Below are 26,185 nucleotides of genomic sequence, written 5' to 3'. Positions count from 1 at the left end.
CAGGCTGGAGTGCAGTAGCACATTCATAGCTCACGGCAGCCTCAAACTCCTGGGCTCAGGCAGTTCTCCTGCCTCAGCCTCCCAAGTAGTTGGGACTATAGGCGTGCACCACCATGCCCGGCTAATTTTTGTATTTTTTGTAGAGATGGGGTCTCGCTGTGTTGCCCAGGCTGGTCTCAATCCTTCTACCTCCAGCCTCCCAAAGTGCTGGGATTACAGGCATGAGCCACTGTGCCCAGACGTTAATATTTTGAATTTTAATATTCAATTTAATATTTGAATTGTAATATTTTGAATAGAAAATACATTCACATAGTTTAAAAATCTTAAAAATGATATGCAGGCTGGGCGCGGTGGCTCACACCTGTAATCCCAGCACTTTGGGAGTCCAAGGTGGGCAGATCACATGAGGTCAGGAGTTCGAAACCAGCCTGGCCAATGTGGCAAAACCCCATCTCTACTAAAAATACAAAAATTAGCCAGGCATGGTGGCAGGTGCCTGTAATCCCAGCTACTCGGGAGGCTGAGGCAGGATAATCACTTGAACTCAGGAGGCAGAGGTTACAGTAAGCCAAAATTGCACCACTGCCCTCCAATCTGGGTGACAGAGCAACACTGTTTCAAAAACAAAAACAAAAACGTTGGTATACAAAGTTATACAGTGAAGAGTCTTTCTCCTACCCTGTCTCCAACCACACAGTAGCCCCCACTTTCCTTATCCTCCAGCTCTTCCCAGACTCTGAAGCAGCCTGCGTCCTTCCAGTGTCTTTATGCAAACACAGCAGGAGAAATACATTCTTGCATTTCTGCCTTTTCTATACCGGAAACAGCGCACCGTGCATCCTGCTGTGTGCTTGCTGTCTCCACTAGTAATATGTCTATAGACAAGGTACTCATTCCTTCTTACACTGCATGTTATTCTGCTGTATAAAGAGACAGACCCTAAAACTCCCCTACTGATGGATATCTGAGCTGCTTCCAGTCTTTTGCTATTTAAAAGGCATTGCCAGGAATGACCTTGTACTTGTGTCCTTTCTCACACATGAGATAGGACAAATTCTCAGAAGTGCAACCACTGGTAGATAATGTCAAATGTATCTTCTGCAAGCAATGTGTGGCAGGGTCTGTTTCCACAAACTCTCACAGAGAAAGTGTTCTCAAACTTTTGGATTTTGGCCAATTTTGTCAAATTGATGAAACAGGGCAGCTTGATATAGTTTTAATTTGCATTTCTCAGGCTGGGCGCGGTGGCTCACGCCTGTGATCCCAGCACCTTGGGAGGCCAAGGTGGGTGAATCACTTGAAGCCAGGAGTTCGGGACCAGCCTGGCCATCATGGCAAAATCCTGCCTCTACTAAAAATACCAAAAAATTAGCTGGGCACGGTGGCATATGCCTGTAGTCCCAGCTGCTCAGGAGGCTTAGGCACAAGAGTGGCTTGAACCCGGGAGGCAGAGGCTGCAGTGAGCCGAGATCACACACCTCTTATTTGAGTAAGGCGGAGCCTCACTCATTTCCTCTTCCATGACCTGTTTGCATCTTTTGCTCATATTGCTATTGGGCTGCTTGTTCGTTGTTTGTGCTTTCTAGATTTCGAGGCCTGGATGTAAAGGCCTTCTCTCCAAGGTTTCAAAGGAAATCTCCCTTGCTTTCATTTGACTTGTATGTCTCACTTTTTACATTTATATTTCTTTAAAACATATAAATCAGACCACATGATATGCCTATCTAGAGTCTTCACTGACTTCCTGCCACTCAGGATAAAGTCCGGACACCTCTCTGTGCCCCTCAAGTTCCTGCCTGGTGTACCCACTCCCCCACCCCACGCCCTCGAACTCGCCAAGTGCTCTCTTCCTGAGGTCTTTGCAGCTACCATTCCTTCTGCCTGGAATGCGCTTCCTCCGCCTCTTCCTGCAGACAGTTCCCTCTTATCCCTCCGGGTCTGTCCAGCGCCTTCTCCTCAGAGCTGTCCCGACTCCCTCTCTAGCACAGGCCACCCTCGTCCATCACACTCTCAGTACCCTCCCGTCTTCACACCCCTTAGGCCTACCTGTGATGATGCGCTTTACCCGTGTGCCCACCTGTGAGGATGATTTACCTGTGTGCCTGCAGCTTTACTGTCCCTCTCCCCTCCACACATCATACCCTAATACTCCCCTACTGATGGGTATCTGAGCTGTTTCCAGTCTTTTGCTATTTAAAAGGTACTGCCAGGAATGACCTTGTACTCATGTCATTTCTCACGCATGAGACAAGGACAAATTCTCAGAAGTGGAACCACTGGTAGATAATGTCAAATGTATCTTCCGCAAGCAATGAGTGGCAGGGTCTCCCATGAGGCCTTGCCTGCCCCAGTCACAGCATTGAGCTCTGGCTTCCTGCTCCCCAGATGAGGCCCACTTCACCCCAAAACACTGCCCAGAGCCCTCTTCTGGATTCCCACCAGTGCCAATCACAGAATGCTCTCATCTGTGACTGAGCTAGTCTAAAGCTTTGGAGTAATGGAGAATAAGGTCAGGAATGCACTTAACCCTGAACTTCAGCCAACACTGAGAGCAGACCCAGGACCCAGCGGAGTGTCCTAGGTCTGGGCTGCCCTTCGCGCTTGCTCCTGGAAGCCAAGTCTCCCTGTTCCCAGTTCCCAGCCTCCCAAACACCTCCGGCTTCACTATGCAGGACCGTTTGGGTCCCTATTATCTCAGCAGCTCCCAGACATCAGACATGCAGATTGGTAGAATGGGGTCTCTAAGAAGGACCAAGAGACTCACTTAATTGCCACCTACAGATAGGTATATTGAGTCCCAGTGACATCAGGCTACCAAGCCAGGGTGCCCCAGCTAGTGACTCCGGGAGGACAAGTCCTGGCAGTTAGCCCTTCCCGGCTGCCTATCAACACATGGCAGTGCTGACCTGGGATGCCAACAGGAGGCCTTACAAAGCCCAGGTCCAGTGGTGCCAACCATGCTACTGAAAGTGTCCTTCTGGCTGGCCACAGTGGCTCACACCTCTAATCCCAGAACTCTGGGAGCTGAGGCAGGCAGATCACTTCAGCCCAGGAGTTCAAGACTGGCCTGGGCAACACGGCAAAACCCCATCTCTACAAAAAACACAAAAAAATTAGCTGGGCATGGTGGCACGTGCCTGTAGTTCCAGCTACTTGGGAGGCTGAGGTGGGAGGATCTCTTGAGCCCTTGAGGTAGAGGTTGCAGTGAGATTGAACCACTGCACTCCAGCCTGGGTGACAAAGTAAGACCTTGTCTCAAAAAAAAAAAAAAAAGAAAAAAAAATTAGGCCAAGCGCGGTGGCTCATGCCTGTAATCCTAGCACTTTGGGAGACCAAGGCAGGAGGACTGCCTGAGCCAAGGAGTTCAAGACCACCCTGGCAACATGAGACCTTGTCTCAAAAAAAAAAATTATACAAAGAAAAGTGTCAGCCAGGTGCGGTGGCTCACGCCTGTAATCCCAGCACTTTGGGAGGCCGAGACAGGCGGATCATTTGAGGTCAGAAGTTCCAGACCAACCTGGGCAACATGGTGAAACTCTGTCTCTACTAAAAATACAAAAATTAGCTGGGCGTGGTGGCGGGTGCCTGTAATCCCAGATACTTGGGAGGCTGAGGCAGGAGAATCACTTGAACCTGGGAGGCAGAGGTTGCAGTGAGCCCAGATGGCGCCACTGCACTCCGGCCTGGGCAACAAGAGCGAAACTGTCTCAAAAAAAAAAAAAAAAGTGTCCTCATGGTCAAGTCTTGGCTGGCACGATGTTCTCTTCCTCCTCCTCTCACCTAAACCAATGCAGTCCAACAGAATTATAATGAGAGCCACAAAGGTAATTTAAAGTTTTCTAATAAGCACATTAACAAAAGTTTAAAAAAAAAAAGGTATACTTAATTTCAAATATTTTAACCTAAAACAGTATATTAAAAATATTATCAACTGGGCATGTGGCTCACGCCTATAATCCCAGCACTTTGGGAGGCCGAGGCAGGTGGATCACCTGAGGTCAGGAGTTAGAGACCAGCCTGCCCAACATGGTGAAACCCCGTCTCTACTAAAAATACAAAAAATTAGCTGGGTGTGGTGGCACATGCCTGTAATTCCAGCTATTCAGGAGGCTGAGGCAGGAGAATCGCTGGAACCTGGGAGGCGGCGGTTGCAGTCAGCAGAGATTGCACCACTGCATTCCAGCCTGGGCGACAAGAGCAAAACTCCGTCTCAAACAAAACAAATAAAAAAAGTAACTGGGCATGATGGTGGGTGCCTGTAATCCCAGCTACTCGGGAGCCTGAAGGGGGAGAATCACTTGCACCCGGGAGGCGGAGGTTGCAGTGAGCCGAGATCGTGCCATTGCACTCCAGCCTGGGCGACAGAGCAAGACTCCATCTGAAAAGAACAAAACAAAACAAAACAAACAAAAAGTATATCATTTCAACAGGCAAACAACATAACCCATTTTCATGTTTTTATTTTACATTTTACTCACGAAGTCTGGTGTTTTTGGGGGTTTTGTTTATGAGACCGTCTCACTCTGCAGTCCAGGCTAGAGTACACTGGGGTGATCACAGCTCACTGTAGCCTTGACCTCCTGGGCTCAAGCGATCCTCCTGCCTCAGCCTCCCAAGTGGCTGGGCCTACAGGCGTGCACCACCACACCCGGCTAATTTTTAAATTTTTGGCAGAGACGGGGGTCTCCCTATGTTGCCCAGGGTGGTCTCCAACCCCCTAGCCTCAAGCGATCCTCCCTCCTCTGCCTCTGCAAGCGCTAGAATCACAGATGCGAGCCACCGCGCCCGGCTAAGTCTTGTTAATCGGTATGCATTTTACGCTTACAGCACATCTCAATTCAGACTGGCCGCAGGTCAAGCGCTCAGCAGCGCACGTACCAGGTGGCCGCCCTGTCTGACCGCGCAGCCCTAACCAGCAGAGTCCTGGTGCTCGCCCGGGGCAACAGTGGGGTCGTCCGTGGTCAGCACTGTGCGCGCACCGGGGTGGGAAGGGGGAGAACGAGGCGGGGCCTGCGCCGCGGCCCCGCCCCCTGCCGGCAGCCAGGGACCGGGCTGAGCTTAGAGCTCGGCGGCCCCAGCGGCGTCCCGGGGCCCACTCACCTGGCCACCGCCTCCACCGAGCCGGCGATGGCCGTGCCGCCGCCCGCGCCGCTGTCGTACAGCACGCCCGAGATGTCAAGCAGCACCCCGCGCACGCCAGCCAGCCGCTTGCCCCACGGTGCCATGGCGCCCGGCCCTGCTCCTCAGCTCCGCTTCCCAACCGACGCCGGCGCCGGCGCCGCGGCCGCGCAGGGGCGCCTGGGAACTGTAGTCCCGCGGGCGGGGCAGGGCAGGAAGACCGGGTGCAAACCCGGAACTGGGGCGCGGCCTGGGCACCCCGGCGTCACTCGCCCCCGAAACGGTGTCCTTTTCGGAAGCTTTCTTCCCAGGAGATCAGCGGACAAAGAGCAGGAAAAGCAGAAAACAAGTCCCTAAGAAAGGTCAAAGGCAAATTGAGACAAGAAGGCACCTGTAGCCAGGGGCGGTGGTTCACGCCTGCAATCCCAGCACTTTGGGAGGCAGAAGCGGGCGGACAGCTTGTGCCCAGGAGTTCTAGACCAACCTAGTCAACATAGTGAGACCCTGTCTCTATTAAAGAAAGAAAGAAAAAGTACAATACAAAATTGAGGCCGGGCGCAGTGGCTTATGCCTGTAATCCCAGCACTTTGGGAGGCTGAGGCTGGTGGATCGCTTGAGATCAGGAGTTCGAGACCAGCCCGGCCAACATGGTGAAACCCCTGTCTCTACTAAAAATACAAAAATCACCTGAGTGTGGTGGCGCATGCCTGTAGTCCCAGCTACTCGGTAGGCTGAGGCGGAAGAACTGCTTGAACCTGGGAGGCGGAGGTTGCAGTGAGCCGAGATTGCACCACTGCACTCCAGCCGGGGCGACAGAGCAAGACTTTGTCTTAAAAAAAAAAAAAAAAATTATATGCAGATAACAGCCCTGCATAGATGAGGATGCATAGGACCTGGGCTGAGAAGAAAACGGGACTATCACAATGCGTTAGACCCAGGAGGTTTTTGGATAAGCTATAAAATACCACTCAATGCTACATTATTTTTTGCAATAAATACACATTGATATTAAAAGGGAGGAGTTTCCTCAATGGCCCCTCGGAACCTTTCAAGTTATTAAATAGAAACGAGAACACTTTACTTCTGGTCCAACATAGCTTTGAGCTTTCAAAGAAGAGAGGATCATATTATTTCACCATTTCTTTTCAGGCTCTTGATTCACAGAAAGGATGAGGAATTCGTTGAAATGTTATGGGGTTCAATGAATTGTGTATATTTTGTTGATATGCTTACTAGGGGAGCTGTTTACAAGTGAAATAAAATATAGTTCCTACCCTTTGGGATTTCCACTAATGGGGTTGGGGAGTAGTATACCTTATATAAGGGTTCTTAGTCGCAGACAATAGACACCACTCCAGCTAGAGGGGTTTTGTTTACATGAGGTGAAGGAGCTTACAGATGACGGGTCCAAGTCCTACACAGCCAGGAGCCATGCAGCTACAAGAAACACTTAATTTTACTACTCCATTGGGACCACTGCCCCATCACTTAGTGCAGCCCCCAGCATAGCTGCCCCCAAAAGAACAAAACATATCCACCACTGTGCCCTCCACCTGTGGCCACCCACTCACTTTCACTGTGTCTGGCTTGGTGGAACCTAGCCCACGCTGCAAAGGAGTCTGGGAAATGCAGTTTTTAGTGTTCCAGGGGCTGAGTGAGTCAGTTTGGAGAATCTGCTAGGAACATCATGAACCATACACGTATTGAGACCCTACTCTGTGCAGTGGGCACAAAAAAATTCTAAGGTGTGATCCTTGCCTTCCAGGATCAAGACTGGGCAGAGAACAATGGAAGACCTTCATGACTGCTGACCAAATGTGTGCCAAGTGGCAATGAGTGACACAGACACAGTCAAGAGGATGACCTCTGCAGGCCTAGAAGGGCAGCTGTGGCTTCTGGGCAGGGGCAGCCTGAAATGGACCTTGGAGAATGGCTGGGCTTTAGCTTCATGCCAAGGAGGAGGAAAAGGGGTGCTTCTGCCAGTGGTGTGAGCCTACCCATAGTTGTTTCTTTTCAGTCAGCTCTGTGGGTACTCTTGGGCAAGTCCCTTTTCATTTCTACGACTACAGTAGAGAGAATAGTGCCCCCTTGAGATGTCCACCTCCCAATCCCCACAACCTCTAAATATATTACCTGACATGGCAAAAGGGACTTAGATCTTGCAGAGCCTATGCTCCTGTAGGGAGATTATCCTGGATGGTCCAGGTGGGCCCAGTGTAATGACATGAGTCCTCATAAGGGAAAGAGGGAAGCAGGAGAGAGTCAGAGTCAGAGAAGGAGGTGTGACAGCAGAAGCAGAGGTCAGAGAGAGAGGTGTGAAGATACTGCGCTACTGGCCTTGAATACAAAGGGGCCATGAGCCAAGAAATGCAGGTGGCCTCTGGAAGCTAAAAAAGGCAAAGAATTGGATTCTCCCCTAGAGCCTCCAGAAGGAATGCAGCCCTGCTGGTACTTCAAGTTTAGGACTTCTTACCTCCAGAACTATAATAATAAATCTGTTGTTTTAAGCCACTAAGTATATGGTAATTTCTTGCAGTAGTGACAAGAAACAAATACAGGGATCCAGGTCCCTCACCTGAAAAATGTGGCAAGTCTCTAAGTGTGGGCCACTGATAGGCTAAAACTTGATCTGAAAATTCCAGGCTTCTCTTGGGATGCAATGAGTGTAGGGCATTGTCTATGTTAGGGTTGCATTTGGCTACATGTAACAGAAACCCAGCCATAGTTGCCCAACCAAATCAGATTTTACTTTTCCTCATATATCAAGAAGCCAAGAGGGAGGAAATCCTGGATGGGACAACAGCTCCCAGGACCATCAGGCTGCCTCCTGCTTTCTGCTCCACCACCCTCTCAGCATGTGGCCTGCCCCTCACACTAGCAAGATTCCTGCTCCACCCGAGGCATCATGACTGCATTTCAGGCAGGAAGGAGGGGAAAGAAAAGAAAAAAGGGCATGTGACAGCTGAGTCTGACCCTTTATACCCAGAAAGCAAAAGCTTTCCCAGAACCCTGATCCAATGGACTCTCATTTGCATCTTTTGGGCCAGAGCTAGCCAGGTGGCACATGAACACCATAGTGTGCCAGGAAGCATACACCACTGACTGAGCTTTCAGCCTGTTATAGCAAATCTACAACTCATGTCTGAATTTCAGCTCAACTATGAATCTATCAACCATCTATTGCTATACTAGACATATGCCTCATCCTTTCAGATTTGCTTGTCATAGTCAGGACTATTCGGCTGCCAGTGACAGAAGCCAAATTTCAAATGGCTTAAATTTAAAGGAATTTATTGGCTCGCACAACCAGATAGTCTAGCAATGGACAGCATCAGGCATGGCTGGTTATCAGCTCTGGGCTCACAGAGTCTCCGGTACACCACCTGGTGAGGATCCTTTTCCTCAACTTGGTCTGGCTGTTCCAGAAAGAACTCTGATTGGCTCTCTTGGGTCAGTGTCCCCCATTGTCTGTGTTCCAATGGAAGTGATACTGTGATGTTCCAGCCTGACTGGTGCCCTTACCAGGGCTGGAGGTGGGGCACTTGCCTATAGTCCCACCATGACCAGAAGGAAAGGGAGAGGACAAGCCCTCCAGCAAAAAGCAGGGCACATTAGCCGGACGTGGCAGCACATACGTGAAATCCTAGCTACTCCAAAGGCTGGGGCAAGAAGATCACTTGAAGCTGGGCGTGGTGGCTCACACCTGTAATCCCAGCACTTTGGGAGGCTGAGGCGGGTGGATCACGAGGTCAGAAGATCAAGACCAGCCTGACCAACATGGTGAAACCCCCATCTCCACTAAAAATACAAAAATTAGTCAGGCGTGGTGGCACACGCCTGTAATCCCAGCTGCTCAGGAGTCTGAGGCAGGAGAATCGCTTGAACCCGGGAGGCGGAGGTTGCAGTGAGCCAAGATCACGCCACTGCACTCCAGCCTGGGCGACAGAGCGAGACTCCATCTCAAAAAAAAAAAAGAAGATCACTTGAACCTAGGAGTTGGAGGCTATAGTGTACATGACTGCAACTGCAACTGTGAATGGCCACTGTATCCTAGCCTAGGCAATATAGCAAGACTTCTCTAAAAAAAAAAAAGAGAGAGAAAAGAAAGCAAAAAAGCAGGGCACTGTGAAAGAGGAATAAGGAAGCAACATGGTATAGGCAAAAGTAGCAGGTGCCCACCAGTCACCAAGACCTTTCTTATTATCAAATTCCATCTCCCTGGAAAGTGAGACCAGACCAAGTGAGGGCCATATGAGCCAAAGAATCTTCTGTTTTATTGAGATGGGCTACAGTGGAAAAAAAATCAGAGCACCATTAATAACAGAAATGCTTCTCAGGCCGGGCACAGTGGCTCACACCTTGGGAGGCCAAGGCGGGCGGATTACCTGAGGTCAGGAGTTCGAGACCAGTCTGGCCAACACAGGGAAACATCGTCTCTACTAAAAATATAAAAATTAGCTGGGCATGGTGGCACAGGCCTATTGTCCCAGCTACTTGGGAGGCTGAGGCAGGAGAATCACTTGAACCTGGGAGGCAGAGGTTGCAGTGAGCCAAGATTGCGCCACTGCGCTCCAGCCTGGGCAACAGAGCGAGACTCTGTCTCAAAAAAAGAAAGAAAGAAAGAAATGCTTCTCAAACTTTAATGTGCATTAGAATCACCTGGAAGGCTTTTTAAAACTTAGGTTTAGATTCAGGAGGTCTGGGTGGCCCTAGGAACCTGGAAGATGGTTGTCAGTTGATGTGGGCTATTTTCTGGAGTCCTACACATGGCCTCTGCATGTGGCTTGTGTATCTCACAGCATGACAGCAAGAGTCAAAGAGGAAATGTCTCCAGGGCAAGTGTTCCCAGGAAACAAAGTGGAGGCTGCAGGGCTTCCTGTGATTTAGCTTTGGAAGTCACAGAGTCACTTCAGCCATGTTGTACTGGTCACCCAGGGCCAGGCCAGGCTCAGTGTGGGAGTGGATGACACAGGGGCATGAGCACTAAGCAGCATGGTTGATTAGGGGTGGCCATTTTTTGAGGCTAGATACCGCAACAAGTCTACCAGTGTCAGAAACACCACACGGGGTTAAATTCATGGTGGTTCTATGCCTGCATTTTTATTTTCTGTTCCCTTCCCTTCCTCCCTTCCTTCCTTCTTTCCTTTCTTCCTTCCTTCCTTCCTTCCTTCCTTCCTTCCTTCCTTCCTTCCTTCCTTCCTTCCTTCCTTCCTTCCTTCCTTCCTGAGACAGGGTCTTGTACTATGACCCAGACTGGAGTGCAGTGGCATGACTCATAGCTCATTGCAGCCTCAAACTCCTGGGCTCAAGTATCCTCTCGCCTCAGCCTCCCAAAGCGCAGAGATTATAGGTGTGAACCACTGTGCCTGGCCCCTGCATTTTTCTTTATAAAAAGCATGGTACCCAGCATGGATGACCTGAATAAAAACATAAGCTTGTTCCACAGATGCGCAGCATGGGAGTCAGACCCCTTATGAACCTATATCCGTACCTAACATTTCTTGATCCGATTTTTGTCTTCAGCCTATATGGTCTCTTATGGGTTTCCAATCCATCTTAGTCAAACTGTGGAGCTTTGGGTTTGTATTACTGGGCCACCATTTATTGCTTTCGACTCTACAACCTACCGAACGCCAAGGTACTGGTGGGCACAGGGATGCATGCTCTGCCCTCCCTGACTTTAAGACAATCCAAGGACCAGAATCTGTATGCCAGGCAGTGTGATAAAGGCTGTGCCTGTCAGGGTTCCTTGACTCTGGCTAATTGAATTCCAAAATGCAGAGGGGAAGAGAAGGTTGGGAAGAGTGTAGGCAATTTACAAAATCAAAGGAAATGCTGAACAACCAGACCTGGGCAAGTACTGGAACCATCAGCGTCAAGAGTGGGAAATAACAGATTATTTAGTTTTGGGCACCACTGCCACAATGAAGCGGTGTCACTCTGCTTCAGATACTCCCGGGAGAGAGGCCAGTAGGACTCTACTGCAGGGGCTCACTCTTACCTCCTGGCCAGAAGAAGGTTGGGGGGCCTGATTGGCAGTCCCATCACTACCACATACAAGGGTGGGGGCCCAGGGGCATCTCATCAAAATCAGCTACAGACACCAGAAAAGGGGGAGTGGATCCTCAGATCAGGCAAAACCAAGAGATGTCCGTCAAGGGCTATGATGGCAGCGTGCCCCAGAAACAATGTGGGAAGGAGTGCTCCAGTCTGCGTGGGGTAAATCAGGGAAGCCCTCAAGAAGAAATAGTATTGTAGGGATGCAGTGAGGCTCCCAGGGAACCCGGAATGGAACAACCAGCATCAGGAAGAAGTCAGCAACGGTGGCAGCAGCTGGAACCCACCTGTCTGCCTGTCTCTCGTGGCTTCTCCGCTCTGCTCTGCACTTGTTTTTGTTGTTGTTGTTGTTTGTTTGTTTGTTTGTTTTTGAGACGGAGTTTCATTCTTGTTGCCCAGGCTGGAGTGCAATGGTGTGATCTCGGCTCACTGCAACCTCTGCCTCCCAGGTTCAAGTGATTCTCCTGCCTCAGCCTTCCCATTACCTGGGATTACAGGCGCCTGCCACCACACCTGGGTAATTTTTGTATTTTTGGTAGAGACAGGTTTTCGCCATGTTGACCAGGGTGGTCTTGAACTGCTGACTTTAGGTGTTCTGCCCACCTCGGCCTCCCAAAGTGCTGGGATTACAGATGTGAGCCACCACGCCCAGCCTGCACACTTGTTTTTGACTCTCCATGTCCCTGCTGAGTCTCTGCATCTCCATAACTTCTGTGAGCATGTGGCCCTCAGCGGCCACCCGTCTCCATTTTCCTTGCCCATTAAGCTCAAGCACCCACCAGTGGCAGGGAGCATGCCCTAAGATGAGGGAGTTGATTTTTTTTAACTTTGGTTTGGGGTCAGGTGGGAAGGCTATATTTTCAACTCAGCTTTCACAAGTTAGTCTATGAGGTGTTTTGTTTGTTTGTTTGTTTGTTTGTTTGTTTTGGTGGGGGGAATACTTGCTGTGCTTGGCAGCCAGAGTTCAAAGCTCTGGTGGGAAATGGTAAATGCTAGCCTTTAATTGTAAATGACCTCTCCAGCACCAAGGGAGATAGAGTCTGGTAAACAAACGATGGATTCTGCTATCTGTGGCTTCCTTCTACAATCTAGTGCTTACCCTCTCCCATATTACAGACCAATTTGAGTAGAAGAAGCACATCTTGGGGAAGGTGGCTGAGGTACTGGGAAAAGGGGTTACCCACAGGCTGTCTGGCAGTTGAGGTGTCCCTCTTTGTCATCAAGCTGTGTCTTATGAAGCTGTCTCTTTGGCATATATATCCTACCCTGGGGGCTGGCTCAAAACGCAGGGCTTTACCTGGAGAATTTCAGTTGCATTTTACTTTAGGAACATAAGATTTTATCTAAAATGCTTTAACACGGCTCATAATATTGCCCCCTCCCCCCCCACTCCCTCTGCATAAACTGCAAATTCTTTCCATTGTTAACACTATTCATGGCACTCAGCGGCTCTTCAAGGCTGTGCTGGAATTATAGGCACCTTTGTTTGTGGAATACCTTAGGAAGCTTGGCACCATTGATTTGCATCAGTGCCTCCGGAATAGCCTTTGCCTTCTCCTTAAAGATACTATCTAAACTGTGAAATTCATTAAATAGCCCCAGAAATGGATCAGGTTATTTAACACAACATCCCTAATGGTGCAATATCTCAGCTGTCTGCACTGATAGTGAACATTGTCTTGGATAGTGTTATCAGCCCAGGACACCCGCTATGAATATTGATCCCGAGCTTGTTACAGGCATCACTTGCCATCAGGACAGGTCAGGGTTGGAACCCACCTAGCATCAAAGCAATTTAAAGATAGCACTCAGGCGGAATTTTAATGCCCAGGCTGAAAAAAAAAAAAAATCAACTCTATGCACAGAGGGAAGGTGGCTTGCTGGATCTGGATATGTTATATAGGAATAGCGTGGGTATAAATACACATGTGAGGATGTTAGTGAGCCAAACACATGGCCAAGTTGTACTGAAAAGGATGCTCACTGCCTCCTGGTCTTTTACAAAACAGGTGGCCAGAAAAAAAAATTACCTAGGACCTCCTCCTCCACTATCCCCCACGTTGAAGAAAATATCCTGTTCTTTGGTTAGCAGGTTTCTCTTTAAGTTGGATGAGTAAGAGAGGGCATTTCTATCCCTTCAGTGTTGATGGGAGACCCAGCGAAGTTTCTTGTATGCCATCTATTGCCTGCAGCCAAGTACTAAGCATGAGCATTCACATTACCTTGTGCTACAATGAACACACAGACCAGAAATATCTGGCCGGGCACAATGGCTCATGCCTGTAATCCCAGCACTTTGGGAGGCCAAGGCGGGCAGATCACTTGAGGCTAGGAGTTCGAGACTAGCTTGGTCAACATGGTGAAACCCTGTCTCTGTTAAAAACACAAAAAATTAGGCCAGGCGCGGTAGCTCACGCCTGTAATCCCAGCACTTTGGGAGGCCGAGGCAAGCGGATCACAAGGTCAGTAGTTCGAGACCAGCCTGGCTAACATGGTGAAACCCTGTCTCTACTAAAAATATAAAAATTAGCTGGGCGCAGGAGTGTATGCCTGTAGTCTCAACTACTCGGGAGGCTGAGGCAGGAGAATCGCTTGAACCCAGGAGGCAGAGGTTGCAGTAAGCTGAGATCACACCACTGCACTCCAGCCTGGGTGACAGAGTGACACTCTGTATCCAAAAAAAAAAAAAAAAAATTTAAGCCATGCGTGGTGGCTCACACCTGTAATCCCAGCACTTTGGGAGGCCAAGGCTGGTGGATCACATGCGGTCAGGAGTTCAAGACCAGCCTGGCCAACATGGTGAAACTCTGTCTCTACTAAAAATACAAAAATTAGCCAGGTGTGATGGTGCGTGCCTATAATCTCAGCTACTGGGGAGGCTGAGGCAGGAGAATCGCTTAACCCCAGAAGGCGGAGGTTGCAGTGAGCCGAGATCATGCCATTGCACTCCAACCTGAGAGACAGAGCAGGACTCTGTCTGAAACAAAACAAAACAAAAGAAAACATTAGCATGGCATGGTGGCACGTGCCTGTAATCCCAGCTACTCGCCAGCTACTCAGGAGGCTGAGGCATGAGAATTGCTTAAATCTGGGAGTTGAAGCCTGCAGTGAGCTGAGATGGCGCCACTGTACTCCATCCTGGGCAACAGAGCGAGACCCTATCTCAAAAAAAAAAAAATCTGAAAAATAAGGGGCAAGCAAAACAGAAAACCACTAAGAGAAGGAGTTTGCAAGGATTCACAGGTTTAAGGAATGTGGCCTCTGCCATTCTTGACTTTCTCTCCAATTTGTTGCTTCTTCCTTTTTCGGCTCCTTCCCTATATTTAACATCTGTGAACCTCAAGGGAAAGATGATTCATATCATTTAAACAAAATTTTTTGAGGTAATCTATGGAGTACAGTGGAAATGATCCGGGTTTGGGTTACTCTTGGCTGTCTGGGCCTCCCTTGTCCCTCTGGTTTGGGGTATAGGGTGGCCCCTGGAATGCCCACCATCCTGTGAAAATAAAGAGTCTCAAGGTTTCTCATAGGAGAATGAATAAGAGGGACAGTGGGAGGCCACATACTTCCATCTGGGGCTAACTTAAGGAAACCTATTCCTAGCTATCCTGAAGAACCTCAGCATTTAAAAATATAAACATGGGCCAGGCACGATGGCTCATGCCTGTAATCTCAGCACTTTGAGAACCCGAGGTGGGCGGATCACTTGAGATCATGAGTTTGAGACCAGCCTGGCCAACATGGTGAAAACCTGTCTTTACTAATAATACAAAAATTAGCCGGGCACAGTGGCGCGCACCTGTAATCCCAGCTACTTGGGAGGCTGAGGCAGGAGAATTGCTTGAACCCAGGAGGCAGAGGTTGCACAGTGAGCCAAGATCGCGCCACTGCACTCCAGCCTGGGTGACAGAGAGACTCTGTCTCAAAAAAAAAAAAAAAAAAAAGTAAACATGGTGGGAAAATGTAGAAGGGGCGGCTAGGATCAAAAGGGTGAAGGGGGAGAAACAAAAAGGAAGATTAGAAAAAAAAAATCGAGAACTGGGTGAGAAAGCGTTATCAAAACAGAAAACAAAGTACCCTATCTGTATTTCAGGAAGGCTCTGTGATTTGCAGTCCAGGTTGTCGGGCGCCACTTTTTAGTTTCAGGGCCATCTTTTCTTTGGGATTTTCACATTCCCTTCGATGGGAGGTGGTCCAGTGGACTTGGGAAGGACACTTCCTTTCCTGAGCTTTAAAAGCACAATCCGTCTTCACTTTAGGACTGGAGCTGGCTTGATTTCCGCAAGCTTTAAAGTCCGCAGGGAATACAGTGACCACCTCTGGGAGGGGCAGCAAGGTTTGAATGAGAAAAGCTACAAGGAGCTGGCTTCTAAGGATGCCTCTTCAATAACAGATGGGATTAGCAGCCCCCAGCACTTTAATGAGAAGGTTTCTCCTCCTCTTCCTACTCCTTACCTGCTCAGACAATATTAATTGCCAAGTCATTGTTTGGAAACCCTATGGGGCAGAGAAGAAAGGAACAGCAGAGTCAGAGGTGGTTCTGGGCCAAACACTAGGAGAAGCCTCAGAATTTGCCTGAAACAAATGCTTAGCGCTCACAGACTGCTGTGTGCTTTCCAAGAGACAAAAGAAGAAATTCAGGATTGGTGTGGCCAGTGGAAGCTTCTCCGACCACTGGTGATCACTTTCCCAGGGGACTTGGTGGGGCAGATGAGGGCCATTTCAACTGTCTCTCTTCTCGGACCTTAAATTCAAACCAGACAAGCATTTCTGAATCTTCTGCTTCTGGGGCTGAGAGGGAATGGGGGTCAGAGATGCAACCTAATTCTCAGATCCAATTTCTTTTGCAAATGATCGAATTTGTGACTCTGGAGAAGGCCTGACGTTTGTCCATTGAGGGCTGTGCTCCGGGTCATAGCAAACCAGGGCAGACACCCCCAGCCATCTCACTTGGCTCTGTGCCTGAAGCCACCAAGGTTTCCAAAGCGGCTGGCATCCCGGTGGGGGCTCACCACCTCTCCAAACCTCTTGCTGGCCTCTGGCTTGGCTTTGGAGTGGAAGCAAAAGACTGAGAGTCCGGGATTTTCTCCCTCCGTTTCTGAGACAGCAGGATGTACTAAAAAAGCACTGACTGGTCCAGTAGAAGACCGAGGTCCAAACCCAGACTCTGTCACCAACTCACAGTGACCCTGGGCAAATCTTTTCTTACCTTTGAACCTCGATTTCCTCATCTTTAAAACGGGGACAGTGGTCTGTGCCACGTGACGCCCATCTCACAGGGATGCTCAAATAATCAAAAGAGTCGTGCAAGCCTCAGGGCTTTGTGAACGCTAAACTGTGAGAACGTGAGGGATTTTACCTCCGAGGTAACCGGGTCTGAAGCTATTACAGTAATTCACTGGCGAGGAAGGAGATGCGCTGAGCATTGCCTGGGAGTAAGCAGTCCTGGCCTCAGTTGCATCCCCAAGTCTAAGGCGGGTGCGCCGGAGAAAGGGCACAAACTCAAGTCACAGAGGTGTGTGTGTCGGGGTGAGGGATCCCCGGGATGGAAGCCTCCCTCGCGCCCTCGGAGAGTCCCAGAGGGTTGGGCGGAGGCGCGCGGAGCCGACAGCACTGTCCCCGCGGGCGCGCGCACCGGGCGCGCGGAGGCTTCCCCGAGCCCAGGCAAGCGGCCGCGGCACAGCGCCTGATAGTCCCGAGGCTGGCCCGGGCTGCGCCGGTGCCAATCGGCGCGCAGCCCCCCGCGGCGCTCTCCCCGCCCCGCCTCCCCGCCCCCCTCCCCAGCTTCACTTGGCAGCGCGGACCCGGCTCCTGGCTGGAAAGCTACCGCCAAGCCACAGCCGAAGGCAAGCCCGAGCGGCGCCATCCCCAACCCCGCGCCGCCGACCGCCGGCCCGTGGGCGACGGGCATGCTGGCATGGCAGGACGGCGGGGCCAAGGCGGCTCCCTCCCACCACAAGATTTCTTTCTCTGTCCTGGACATCCTGGACCCACAGAAATTCACCCGCGCAGCGCTCCCTGCCGTGCGCCCGGCTCCCCGGGAAGCCAGGAAAAGTTTGGCGGAGGTCGAAGCGGGGAAAGATGCCAGCTCCAGGGACCCTGTCCGACAGCTGGAGACCCCTGGTAAGATGCAAGGCGGCCCCGGCCCCAGGAGGCCTCAGCCCCAACAATGCGGAGTGTATGGGGGAACAGCCGGGCCCGGTGAGTGACCCTTAACAGCGTCTTCCTCAGAGAGAAGGCGCACGGGACCGGGTGCGAAGTGTAGCCCCCGCCTCGGACTTGGATAGAGGCAGAGAGGAGGCTCCCCGCATTACAGGGCAGGGATTTGCCGCATCCCTGCTCACCCGCCAAGCTCACCCGCACCACAGTTCTGATGCTCGCGGTGGAAACTTACCTGGCGCCTGTCTTGCAAGGCTTACTCATTTATCGGGCATTTAATGCGCTTGCCACGTGCTAGGACCTGGGCTAAGGGCTGGGATAAAGGTGATGAAAACTTCGGAACCTGAGAGATGGACAGCATCATTAACATCACCTCCATTTTATGGATGGGGGAGCTGACGCTAAGGCTTGCGCCGGGGGTCTTCGTGAGTAGCGAGGTCAGGTGCCACCCGGAGACGCCTGCGGGGCTGGGCTGCCCCAGGCGCTCAAGCTCCCCAGACTCAACTGTTAACTGGGACTGGGCTGGGGGCGGGGCTCCGATGGAGTGTTGGGAAGCTTTTGGTACTTTCTCCTCGAAACCCTTTCTGAATTACTCCCAACGCTGGCGGACACCTGATGAAGGGGTTAGGAAAGTTTGTGGCTGGAAGGAAGGACGGAAGACAGCAGGAGTCCTGCTGGGATCAGACAGGGAAAGGCGGCTCCCTGGAGGGTCAGAGGCTCAGGTCATCCGGGGAGGCTGGATGCCGCGCAGCCCCCTGCTCTCCTCCCCAAGTTTGGCGGTGATTGCCTGGGGCCCGGGGCGCCTCTGGCGGCCGCACTTGGGCCCGGGCAGGCGGCCTGGTAATTGTTCGGATCTTCTCTCCGAGGGGCCGCGCTCCCTTCCCCCACCCTCGTGATCGATATTCTATTACTGGCGCCTGCATATCTCCTGCCCGCAGCTTGCAGGTACCGACTTCAAACCCCCTTTCCCTGTCTGATCCTAATATTGTTCGATTAAAACTTACCTTTAATAGATGACATCTATCGATCCGGCCCCGCACAAATCTGAAACTCTATTAACACGGCGGGAGAGAGAAGATGGGAAAGGGAATTTCACTTTAAAGCGGGGGCGGGGGTGGGGTGGGGCAGAGAGCTTAATAACTTCTTTTTTAATTGCTGGGAGTCCTAGATCAAAATAGGCTTCTAGGGTCTGGGGAAGGCACAGCCCTAAAAGCGTTTGACATCTAGATGTCTTAATACAATGATCCTACCCCCCAGTATGGTTACCCAATAATGTCACTATTTTTTCTTAATGCGGGGTGTCATTCATTCATTTAGCGTACATTTCTTGGAAGCCTACTTGATGGCAGATTTGTAAAGGGCAAGAGGACACCATTCCCCTAAACCCGCTGGCGAGGATGTGTAGTCCGGCCTAAGGGGAGCGCGATGTGGGGACAGGAGCAGCACCCAGAGTTGGGTTGGGGGGACAGCTGCTTGCTCTAGGGAGGACGAGGAGGAGGTTTGGGGACGTGGAGAGGCTTCTGTTCACCGACCCCTTCTCCCCTAGATGCTGCGGGCCCAGGAGCCGGCCAGGCGTCCCCACTGGAGGGTTCCGAGGCGGAAGAGGAGGAGGATGCGGAGGATCCGAGGAGGCCGCGGCTGCGGGAGCGGGCTGCGCGCTTGCTGCCGGGCCCAGCGCGCTCACCTGACGCCCCGGCCGGGGCATTGGCGTCTGGGGAGCCCTGCGAGGACGGCGGGGACGGCCCTGTGGGGTCCCCCCCGGGATCCCCCGGCTCCCCGCGTCCCAGGCGCCGGCGCGTGGAGCCCAACTGCGCCAAGCCGCGGCGCGCGCGCACCGCCTTCACCTACGAGCAGCTGGTGGCCTTGGAGAACAAGTTCCGGGCCACGCGCTACCTGTCAGTGTGCGAGCGCCTGAACCTCGCGCTGTCTCTCAGCCTCACCGAGACGCAGGTCAAAATCTGGTTCCAGAATCGCAGGACCAAGTGGAAGAAGCAGAACCCGGGTGCCGACGGCGCGGCGCAGGTGGGGGGTGGCGCGCCCCAGCCAGGGGCGGCGGGGGGCGGCGGCGGCGGCGGCTCGGGGGGCAGTCCTGGCCCTCCCGGCACCGGCGCTCTGCACTTCCAGACTTTCCCCTCCTACTCCGCGGCCAACGTCCTCTTCCCGTCCGCCGCCTCCTTCCCGCTGACGGCTGCCGCCCCCGGGAGCCCTTTCGCGCCGTTCCTTGGGCCTTCCTACTTGACCCCCTTCTACGCCCCGCGTCTATGAATCCGAAGCCCCCTGGCCCCTCTTTCGCGGGATTCACGAGGGATTGGCATCGTCGTGTGCCCTCGGCTCCTCCACCGGGGGTGCAGGTGCGCGGGTGTCAGCGCGCCCCTTCCCTTCCAGCGGCCGGAGACGCCGCACCCCTGCCCGCCGCGCGCACCCGCGATCCTCGCGGGCCACCAAGGGGTCAGGGATCTGCCGTCCTTCAAAGTGTCCGGGGACGGAGGCTGACCTCAAGCCTTGCCGTTTCTGGACCTTGCTGTTCACTTTGGGTCAGGTTTAATTCAGTTCAGGGGCTAGTTTTTGAGGGTCTGGGTGTTCGGCGCGGGGCTAACCAAGATGCCAGGAGGGAAATACAGGGAGCAGAGACGCCCTGGCTGCCAGCTGCTGGCGGCTAGGATGGAACCTTTAAAGGTGCTGGCTCATCAGAGGGTGAGAAACAGTCTCTGTTCACAACTGACAGCTTCCCCTCCTCGTGCTCGATGGTTCAGCCCAAACCCAGAGAGTTCTTCCAAATCCTGAACGAGGCTGGGGAGAGCTTGGTCCTGGAGCACAGACGGCCGCTCTGAAACGGACTATTTTTAAAATGCATAAAACTCCACATTTCTAGATCTTTACTTAAGATTCGCACTGGAACGCAATACTTGTTCCAAATAACCTCCCCAGGCTATTCCTGAGAGAGGGGGTACCTTGGTTTTTGGAGTAGGCCAGAAGTTTGTGGTAGGAAAGGTGACTGATTTGCAGCTAGACTCACCTGCTAAAGTAGACACAGGTCTTTTGCACTGCAGGTTTTGAGAACAGCCTGGACCAAACCACACAGTGACCCCAAAGGCATAAAAATGATAATGAAGGCAGCGATGGCTCAACTAATATCATGAAGTCTATGCATGAGGCTGCCTACTTTGATTTGCAGTAGTTGATACTTTAAAACTTCAGTCCTGGCTTATCTGCCTGTCCCAGGGATTCCTGGGCTCCCAATAGTGAGCCAGGTTGGGGAAGAGCTAGCTCCATCAGCACACACTACATGTGGACAGTTGGACTGGACTGTTTTTTAAAAGCACAAACTCAACATTTTTAGATCTTCGTCTAGGATTCTGACTTGAAAACAATTCTTGTTACAAACAGACTCTCTATGGTGGTGAACAAGCAGAGATTGTAAGGGCCCATGAAAGCAATACTTGGGTGTGAAGAGCCGTCATATTCCTAATGGATTCACCTCCAGGAATCTGATACATGGACATGCATTTTAACTGCTGCTTTTATTACCTCCCTTAAAAAATTAGTTCTGTGAAATTCCCTTGCCACTTTTGCTTGGAATACATTTCCTTTAGTTTTCTACCTAATATAATCTTGTAGCCCACGTCTCAGAAACCCAGAGGTCCTCAGTTGTGTCATGTATGTTTCATTCTCACTTTTGATTACTTGAGGCCAGCCGAGATCTGTGTGGATACCATATTCCTTGCTATTTTTTGGTAGCCTGTGCTACTAACAATCAAATTTAATGGTCAATGGCTTCAAAGTAAAGCACACTGTTTGGTATTATGGATTACATTCCATGACTATGATCTTGAAATATCTAGTTCTGTTATTAGGAATGATAGAAAATATTCCCCATTTCTCCTAAATTAAGTGAAGACTTCATGGTTCATGTGACTCTCATAACATTTGATAGTATGTATTATTTAATTACTTAATATCCACTAATTAGACTCTTTTCCTTCTAAAGAAGAATGTCCCCCAAACAACACATTGTAACTTTCTAAAAGACAGTTGGTGCCAGATGAGATTAAAAATGCAGTTACTCTACTAGATAATATTCACCTTATACTTTGGTAAACACTCCTTTAATAACTATTTGTTGGTTTCTCAAAAGCAATATCCCATATTAAACAGACAATTCAAATGTGACAATTCCTCTGTAACAAAGAAGCTGAATTCTGTAATAAGTGGGAAACATTTCATTCCAGTCTTCTCAGGTACCAGAATCATGGACTTCAGTAGAAGAGAGGGAATAGGGAGAGAGGTGGGAGGCTGATCTGTTCGTGGCCCAGCACGGTGCTGTAATTCCTGACCCTTCTGGTTTCCACAGATCATTGCAGAGTAATGCTTGAAGCGTGTGACTTTGGACTTCTGCTGCTTTAAAAGGCCCGGTGGCTTTCCAACCAAATCCTTAGACTCAATCTATTGGTGTGTTTGTCTAATAAATTCTTTTTGTAGTAAATTTATTTTTATTTCTTGTCTCATTATTCCTTGTTCTCTATTAGCAATGCTTTAAAATAATAAGTTTATAATTATCAGAAGGTAATTATAAAGTATATATGTATCTCTCCTCCCAATAATCCCTAAATAGGGAATATTTCTACACTAACACTCCTTTCTTCAGCCATTTCAGACCCAAGCTAGATATACCCAGAGTGGCTACATTTGCACGCAGTATATACAGACACACATTTCAGGCCATTTTCTTGCAGAAGCAAAGCATCTTCACAGAATCTGAATTAGTGGCTGCTAATTATATCAACACCAACCTATTAGATTTCTAGGACATTAACTCTTAGCCTTAACCTTACAAGTTCTTAATACCCCAAAACAGCCTGGTAGGTAACTTTTCAGACTTTGGCCATCTGCTGGTCATAGATTTCTGATGTTAAATATTACCATTTTAGATCCCTGTTTGAAACCACATAGCCGAGGAGCTGTATTTATAGGAGTGACTAGAGAGCGTTTTTTATATTGAGAGAACCACAGTCCAATTTATGGGCAGAAATTAATTTAGTATGCTTATCTTTATAGTAATAACTTTTTTTCTTTGAGACAGGGTCTTGCTCTGTCACTCAGGCTGGAGTACAGTGGCACAATCAAGGCTCACTGAAGCCTCAACCTCCCAGGCTCAAATGAGCCTCCCACCTCAGCCTTCTGAGTAGCTGGGACCACAGGCACGTGCTGCCATGTTTGGCTAATTTTTTTTTTTTTTTTTTGTAGAGACAGGGTCTGGTTGCCTAGGCTGGGCTTAACCTCAAGCAATTCTCCCACTTCAGCCTCCAAAGTAGCTGGCACTACAAGGTCCTGCCACCACACCTGGCTAATTTTTAAATTTTTTAATTTCTTTTTTTTTGTAGATATGAGATCTCGCTATGTTGCCCAGGCTGGTTTCAAACCCCTGAGCTCAAGCAATCCAGTAGCCTCAGCCTCCCAAGTACTGGGATTACAGGCATAAGCCAAGATTCTCACTCTTAAAGCATTCTCCTTTCTTTGGACAGATCTGTGGTTTTTGTTATTGAAGGACACAGTCTCACTCTGTCACCCAGGCTGGAGTGCAGTGGCATGATCTCAGTTCACTGCAACCTCCACCTCCTAGGTTCAAACAATTCTTCTGCCTCAGCCTCCTGAGTAGCTGGGACTACAGGCGTGCGCCACCATGCCTGGCTAATTTTTGTATTTTTAGTAGAGACGGGGGTTCACCATGTTGGCCAGGCTGGTCTTGAACTCCCGACCTCAAGTGATCCACCAGGGCTTCCAAAGTGTTGGGATTACAGGCATGAGCCACCGTGCCGCGCCGGGCCTGATTATACTTTTGGAAGGGAATCTAAGTGTGGTGCAAACAATTACCATCCTTTACCTGTAGCCCCTGGAGAGACGAAAAGGTACATTTTAAATTAATCTGTCTCCTCCCTTTTCTGCTTGAAACCTTTTATGAAAATTAGCTGCTTTTATATTTTCTCAATATACATTTTTCTGCATACATGTAATATGTGTTTTGCAGATGCAGTTGACGTATTTACTGAGTGGCTAGTATTGCTGTGTCAGGTGCTATGAGGGTCGCAAGATGAACCACTGAGTCATGTGGATCTCACCAACAGGGAATGCAAGAAAAATCAGGAAAGTACTGTCATAGGTATGTTATTTTTTTTCTTTTAACTTTTATTTTGGCATAATTTTAGACTTAAGAAAAGTTGTCACGCCTGTAATCCCAGCACTTTGGGAGGCCGAGGTGGGTGGATCACGAGGTCAACAATTCGAGACCAGACTGACCAACATGGTGAAACCCTGTCTCTACTAAAAATGAGAGAACTAGCTGGGCGTGGAGGCGCGCGCCTGTAATCCTAGCTACTCGGGAGGCTGGGGCAGGAGAATCGCTTGAACCTGGGAGGCAGAGGTTGCAGTGAGCCGAGATTGTGCCACTGCACTCCAGCCTGGGCGACAGGGCAAGACTCTGCCTCAAAAAAAGAAAAGAAAAGAAAACAAAAGTTGTAACAATAGTACTAAAAATTTCCTTTTATTGGCCAGGCGTGGTGGCTCATGCCTGTAATCCTAGGTCTCTGGGAGGCCGAGATGGGTGGATCACGAGGTCAGGTGTTTGAGACCAGCCTGGCCAACATGGTGAAACCCCATCTCTACTAAAAAATACAAAAATTTGCCGGGCATGGTGGTGCGCACCTGTAGTCCTAGCTACTTGGGAGACTGAGGCAGGAGAATCGCTGGAACCCAGGAGGCAGAGGTTACAGTGAGCCGAGATCGCGCCACTGGACTCCAGCCTGGGCAACAGAGTGAGACTCCATCCCAAAAATACACAAATAAATAAATAAAATAAATTTCCTTTTACTTTTTACCCAGATTTTCCAAGTGCTAGCATTTTACTGCTTTGGTCTTAGTATGTTCACTCCCTTCTCCCCTCCCATGCCTGCATATTGTACATTGTTTTCTGAACTGTTTGAGAGGAAGTTGCAGACATGATGTCTCTTTACCCATAAATATTTAGTGTGTTTTTCCTAAAGCACAATGACTTTCTCTTTTATAACCACAGAGTAATTATAAAAATCAAGAACTCCGCACTGGTATGGCACCATTACTTAATCTAGAGACCTAATCCAGATTTCATTTGTTCTCCTTTACAACAAAAGGAAAACCTCTGATGTGTTGCATTGCAGTCCTATTTAGGCTTCCTTAGCCCAGGACAGTTCCTCAGCCTCTCTTGGTCGTCTTGGTCTTCTTTCCCTTTGTATTAAGTACCTTGTGGGGACAGAGTGTAAAACTCTGTAAATATCCAATTACTCATGAATTATTTCTTTTACTTTTAGAGACAGGGTCTCGCTCTGTCACCCAGGCTGGAGTGCAGTGGCACAATCATGGCTCACTGCAGCCTTGACATCCTGAGCTCAAGCAATCCTCCCACCTCAGCCTCCCAAGTAGCTGGGACTACAGGTGTGCGCCACTACAACGGGCTCATTTTTTTTTTTGTCGAGACGGAGTTTCGTTCTTATTGCCCAGGCTGGATTGCAATGGTGCAATCTCTGCTCGCTGCAACATTCACCTCCTGGGTTCAAGCGATTCTCCTGCCTCAGCCTCCCGAGTAGCTGGGATTACAGATGCCCACCACCACGCCCAGCTAATTTTTTGTATTTTTAGTAGAGACAGGGTTTTATCATGTTGGCCAGGCTGGTCTCAAACTCCTGACCTCGGGTGATCCACCAGCCTCGGCCTCCCAAAGTGCTGGGATTACAGCCGTGAGCCACCGTGCCTGGCTAATTGTTGTTTTTTAAGATGGGGTCTCACTATGTTGCCCAGACTGTTCTCAAACTCCCAGGCTCAAGCAATCCTCCCACCTCGGCTTCCCAATGTGCTGAGATTATAGACATGAGCAACCATGTCTGCCTCAGAAATAACTCCTAAGAACTGATTTAACTAGATTTTAGAATTATGAGTAGGGTAACACAAAAGTTTTTTCAATAAATGCTGTTTGGAATACTCTTTTTGGTTAAGATACTACAATTCTATATACTTGTTAGCCATTTGGGTGATCTATTTTGATGAAGTGCCTCTCCCACTAGCTAATTCCCACATTTATTGGTAAAGTAAATGAAGTCTTTGATACATTTGGAAGCGTAATTCTATCATGCGGTCAGTTGAAACACCTGACTCAGGGGAATTGGTCAGACACAGATTCAGGGAAAGAAAAATGGAGAAAGGCCAGATGCGGTGGCTTATGCCTGTCATCTCACCACTTTGGGATGAGGCGGGCAGATCACTTGAACTCAGGAGTTTGAGACCAGCCTGGCAACATGGCAAAACCCCATCTCTACTAAAAATATAAAAATTAGTCAGGTGTGGTGGTGCACACATGCGTGTAGTCCCATCTACTTGGGGAGCTGAGGTAGGAGGATTGCTTGAGCCCAGGAGTTCCAGGCTATAGGGAGCCATGATCCTGCCACTGCACTATAGCCTGGGCAACAGAGGGAGACCCTGTCTCAAAAACAAAAACAAAAACGAAAAACAAGAAACAGAACTTGGCCAGCACCCCTGGTGTCCCTTCTAATAATTACCCTCCCCAGGAGCAACCATGACTCTGACTTCAAACAGCTGAGAGAAGTTGTGTCTCCTTTTTTCCTGTAATTATAAAAACAGAATCATATGGTGTGATCTCTCGTGTCTGGATTATTTTGCTCAACACTATGAGTTTCATCCATATTGTTTTGCATAGTTGTAGATTTTTCATTCCTATTACTGTTGGTATTTTACGGTACTATGAATGCCACAACTTGTTTGTCTTTTGGTAGGTAACTGAGTTCTTTCCATTTTGGGGCTACTA

General features: G+C 49.7%; 2 protein-coding genes across 8 annotated transcripts in view; one reads left to right on the top strand and one right to left on the bottom strand.

Annotated features, from left to right (window-relative positions):
- The window catches only part of LHPP (phospholysine phosphohistidine inorganic pyrophosphate phosphatase), a 153,345-nt gene extending 148,040 nt beyond the window's left edge, over positions 1 to 5,305 (bottom strand). For 3 of the 7 annotated variants that reach the window (XR_010113217.1, XM_034931654.3, XM_063607560.1), the window contains exon 1: positions 5,104 to 5,305. Coding sequence is in view for 6 of the 7 variants with exons in the window: in XM_034931654.3 (XP_034787545.1) it covers positions 5,104 to 5,228 (125 nt within the window). In the remaining variant the exon portion in view is untranslated. The remainder of the gene's footprint in view (positions 1 to 5,103) is intronic. The other 4 variants (XM_034931657.3, XM_034931656.4, XM_034931653.3 and 1 more) reach the window with 3 other exon arrangements.
- An 11,647-nt stretch (positions 5,306 to 16,952) lies between these two features.
- On the top strand, positions 16,953 to 21,842 carry NKX1-2 (NK1 homeobox 2). The gene is made up of 2 exons (XM_003816296.4): positions 16,953 to 17,301; positions 18,884 to 21,842. The coding sequence occupies exons 1-2, from the start codon at positions 17,088 to 17,090 to the stop codon at positions 19,600 to 19,602; spliced, it is 933 nt and encodes a 310-aa protein (XP_003816344.2). The 5' UTR covers positions 16,953 to 17,087; the 3' UTR covers positions 19,603 to 21,842.
- Positions 21,843 to 26,185: the final 4,343 nt, after the last annotated feature.

The sequence above is a fragment of the Pan paniscus genome, chromosome 8, assembly GCF_029289425.2.
Source record: "Pan paniscus chromosome 8, NHGRI_mPanPan1-v2.0_pri, whole genome shotgun sequence".
In the NCBI taxonomy this organism is placed as follows: domain Eukaryota; kingdom Metazoa; phylum Chordata; class Mammalia; order Primates; family Hominidae; genus Pan; species Pan paniscus.
This window is presented reverse-complemented; position numbering and strand designations above follow the sequence as displayed.